Source organism: Oryza glaberrima, chromosome 8 (genome assembly GCF_000147395.1).
Source record: "Oryza glaberrima chromosome 8, OglaRS2, whole genome shotgun sequence".
Classification (NCBI taxonomy): Eukaryota; Viridiplantae; Streptophyta; class Magnoliopsida; order Poales; family Poaceae; genus Oryza; species Oryza glaberrima.
Genome location: NC_068333.1, coordinates 3,570,102 through 3,574,424, shown reverse-complemented (window position 1 = coordinate 3,574,424; position 4,323 = coordinate 3,570,102). Strand labels below are relative to the sequence as shown.

The 4,323-nt window shown below is 48.5% G+C and overlaps 2 protein-coding genes across 2 annotated transcripts; both read right to left on the bottom strand.

Moving 5' to 3' along the window:
- Positions 1 to 435: 435 nt before the first annotated feature.
- On the bottom strand, positions 436 to 972 carry LOC127781335 (uncharacterized). Its single transcript, XM_052308276.1, has one exon. The coding sequence runs from the start codon at positions 847 to 849 to the stop codon at positions 436 to 438; it is 414 nt and encodes a 137-aa protein (XP_052164236.1). The 5' UTR covers positions 850 to 972.
- A 1,745-nt stretch (positions 973 to 2,717) lies between these two features.
- LOC127783223 (uncharacterized) lies at positions 2,718 to 3,643 on the bottom strand. Its single transcript, XM_052310456.1, has one exon. It carries the CDS (start codon positions 3,480 to 3,482, stop codon positions 2,967 to 2,969), a length of 516 nt encoding a protein of 171 aa, XP_052166416.1. The 5' UTR covers positions 3,483 to 3,643; the 3' UTR covers positions 2,718 to 2,966.
- Between the last annotated feature and the right edge of the window lie 680 nt (positions 3,644 to 4,323).

The following is a 4,323-nucleotide window of genomic DNA, read 5'->3' as shown; positions in this document are numbered from 1 at the left end:
ACTCTTCTTTTCTTTTTCTTCGATTAATGTGGGAATTTCTAGCCTCCACAGCAAACATGTTTCTTTCTTTCAAGACTGTTTTAATAATATAATAGATAGATATTTTTTTTAAAAAAAATGATAATATTAATATTACAAAATGAAAGTAGAAAGGAACTTGAATAGGAGTATATGCAAGGCATAACATTTTGTAATCTGTTTGACTTTATTCCCTTCATTTCGAACTGAAATTCAGACACTTTTATCTGAACTTCAACTCACACATGTACATGTACGTGCTACTACATAATATCATATACAGTAATCTAGCTACCTCTAGAAAATCTTACAAAATTATGAATCTATGTATTTACTGTAACCTGTCAAACAAGCCTCGGATTTGGTAAATTAATCACATCTTAATTTAATTTTGCGCGTCTTTAATTAGTTTTGCACTCAAGAAGAGGTAGCAGCAGCAGGAGCGACATGGACATCTCCACCATTGCCGCCGGCGCCCTCCGCCGGCGCGCCTGGCCTCTGCGGCGCGGAGTCGGCGATGGCGTGGATCACTCCGCCGCGTCCGCCGCTGCCTTCTCTAGGTCCGGCGCCACCGGGCGGCGTGGGCCGCCTGAGGACGGCGTTGATCTTGGGGCCGTTGCCTTGCTCCGGAGTGCCCGCCGCCGCCGCCAACATCACCGGCGGCTGTCGGAGGAGGACGGCATTGTGGTGCGGGCCTCGGCCTCCCTCGGGCGGAGCGTCGTCCCTCAGCAACACGTTTGCGCCGGCGAGCTGCAGGCCGGAAGACGCCGACGCGGCGTGGGGCTGCAGGAGGTGTGCGGGGATCAGGAACGGCGCCAAGGCTGATGCCATCCCGGCGATCGATCGAACACCTACGAGACTAACTCAGTCTGATGTCCGATGATCACGTCGCGGCGAGTTGCGACAATCGAGCTTCGAGCGAGGTGGATAGATGGATGGATGCGGATGCGGTTGATGAGGATATGAAATGTTGTCCGGTGAGCTGCGGTATTTGTAGCCGGCGACGGCACGCCGCGGCGTCGGCTCGGGATACGGATGGCGGCGCCGGGTGTCCTCGTCGGATTGGCCGGCGATGGAGGTTCGGTGGTCGGCGGCGACACGCGGCTCGGGAGGTGGCGCGGCGTCGTGCGGCGGCGGCGAGAACGGTGGGCAGCGGCGGCGGCCGCGGAAATGGAGCCGGCGGCGGTGGCTGTGGGGGCGCCACGGGGTGCCCCGGTTTGCGGCGGTGGAGGCGTGGTTGCGGCGCGGGGGTGGCGCGGCGGCGGCGGCGGTGCGCGGGATTGGCTGGGCTGTGGCGGCGCCCGTGGTGGCGCGGTGGCGGCGGCGGCGGCGCCCATAGGAGAGAGAGGAGGTGACCTCGCGGGCCCGGCTGGGCCGCTCTTGATTGGGCCGGCTCGGCTGGGCCACACTCTAGGTGGGCTGGCGGCCTGAGGAGGAGGGAGTGGAGTGGAGAGGAAGAAAGAATGAATGGGCCAAATAGAGTGAAATTCGGCCCTAACAAATAGGAACCTTTAGGGATTTTGTGTGGAGGGTTTTGATTTTTGAATAGGATTCAAAGGAGATGGAATCTAAAGGGAGAAGTTTGAGGAATTTTTGAACTTTGGCAAGAAAATTTAAATAAGATTTTCAGAGTATCAAGAGGTTTGATATATTTTTTAAAATAAAACGAAAGGTATTTATTTTAAGATATAAATTTGAAAAGAATAAAAAAAATAAAATGCTCCAATTTAGTAAAATTCAATAAGAGCCAAATGAAAAAATCGTCGCGATAAATTTTCTTCAAAAATTTGAAAATTTGAGTATGTTGCAGACCTACCCCCCATAAAGAGAATCACTTCCCCGAGATTCAGCTCAAAGGAAGAATAGTTCTGAAAAATCACGCTACAATTCCGACTGTTTTTCCCAAGTAGCTTCATCTTCAGTGTGATTTTTCCATTGAACTCAACAAAATGTAGTACTTCTATTCCTGGGTCTTCTTTCATCTGTCTCTAAAATCCGTTCAGGCATTTCTTCATATTTTAGGTCTGGTTGTAGTTCTAGTTCTTGTAGTGGAACTTGATTTGTTGGTTTTCTGAGACACTTCCTTAATTGTGATACATGAAATACTAGATGTATACCTGCAAATTCTTCTAGTAATTCCAACTGATATGCAACTTCTTCACGTCTAGCTTGAATTTTGTATGGTCCAATATATCTTGGTGCCAATTTACTCATGATGTATATCAAACAGTTTGTTACAAATGTATTATGTATAACAACTTATTACTCCTAATGGGTTATTTAGGTGAAAACCAAGTCCTGGTTCTTTAGGACGGATGGAGGCGGACGGTGCTCGTGCATTGGCGTCGTTCAGAAGACCCATTCCTTATGGGTGTTGTCTGTTTGTTCTATTTCTAGCAGTAGGATCATACGTATACGTATGGTGTGATTGTCTTTTTCTTTTTCCTGACTATAGACTTCCAAGACTATGGACTTGTATTTTTTTTTCCAACTATATAATAGAAACGTCGCACTATCTTATGCAACTTGTTTCGAAAAAGTATTATGTATAGCACTAGTGTAGGCTTTAGAGCTCGTTTTAATTACAGGGTTTCATGCACAAAGATCTGAACTATAATATATTACAAAATCAAAGTAGAAAGGAACTTGAATAGGAGTATATGCAAGGCATGATATTTGGTAATCTGCTTGATTTTATATAATCTGCTTGATTTTATTCCCTTCATTTCCAACTGAAGTTCAGACATTTTTATCTGAACTTCAACTCAGACATGTACATGTACGTACTACCACTACATCATAATATCATATACAGTAATCTAGCTACCTCTAGAAAATCTTACAAAATTATGAATCTATGTATTTACTGTAACCTATCAAAGAAGCCTCGGATTTGGAAATTAATCAGATCTTAATTTAATTTTGTGCGTTTTTCATTAGCTTTCTACTCAAGAAGAGGCTGCAGCAGCAGGGGCGACATGGACAGCTCCACCATTGCCGCCGGCGCCCTCCGCCGGCGCGCCTGGCCTCTGCGGCGCGGAGTCGGCGACGGCGTGGATCACTCCGCCGCGTCCGCCGCTGCCTTCTCTAGGTCCGGCGCCACCGGGCGGCGTTGGCCGCCTGAGGACGGCGTTGGTCTTGGGGCCGTTGCCTTGCTCCGGAGTGCTCGCCGCCGCCAAGATCACCGGCGGCGACGCGGGCAGTCGGAGTTGATCTCCTCCCCTGGGCTTCCACTGCGTGACCGCGTTGTAGTGTGGGCCACTGCCTTGCTCCGGAGTGCCCGCCGCCGCCGCCAACATCACCGGCGGCTGTCGGAGGACGGCGTTGTGGTGCGGGCCCCCGCCTGTCTCAGGCGGAGCGTCCCTCACCAACACGTTTGCGCCGGCGAGCGACGCGGCGTGGGGCCGCAGGAGGTGCGCCGGGAGGAACGACGACGGCGAGGTCGGCGACGCCATGGCTGCCATTAATTCCGGCGATCGATCGAGCTAGCTAGCTAGTTAGATCGACCACAGCCACCAGGCACGGTGATCGAACACCTAGTCACCTACTAACTCGCTCACTCCGATGTCCGATCGATCGCGTCGTCGCGGCGAGTCCCGAGCTTCGAGCTAATGCCCAGTGGATGCTCCTGGATGGATGGATGAGGATATGAAATGTTGTCGAGTGATCTGCCGTATTTGTAGCCGGCGACGCCACGCCACGCGCCACGACACGCCGCGGCGGCGAAATGGTCAGGTGAGCTAAGCTAACCGTGGCGTTTGACCGAACAGTAGCTGGGCACTGGTGTTGACGAAGAGAGAGAGGAAGTGGTCAATGGATTTTTGTTGGTCCGTACGTGTGTATTCAGTGTGTTGGACTTGACCGATACATGATGAGTTGATCTGGTCATGGATTAAAATTAATTGTGATGTGTTGTTAATTGTGTATGGCATAGTACGTGTGTAAGTATATGACTGTCTCCATGATCAGAGAAGTAGTAATACTAATACACAATGGGCACACACCTTAATTATATTTGTGTATGTGTGTACAAATGTTCTACATCTGTTTCAATGTACCAGTAGTACGTCTAGCTCCCACTGTATCACTGGAAAATTCTTTTTGTCACTAAGTAGATGATGAAGATGGATTCTAATCACTCAGCGGACATCCACTTGCTTATTGCATGTTAAATGGTTATTATTTTTTTTAAAAAAAATGATAAGATAGATCAATATTTGTAATATATCACTCCATAAATATGTAAGTTCAAATTCAACTTCTACGAGTTGTAACAAAAATAACAAATTTAAATAAAAACATACC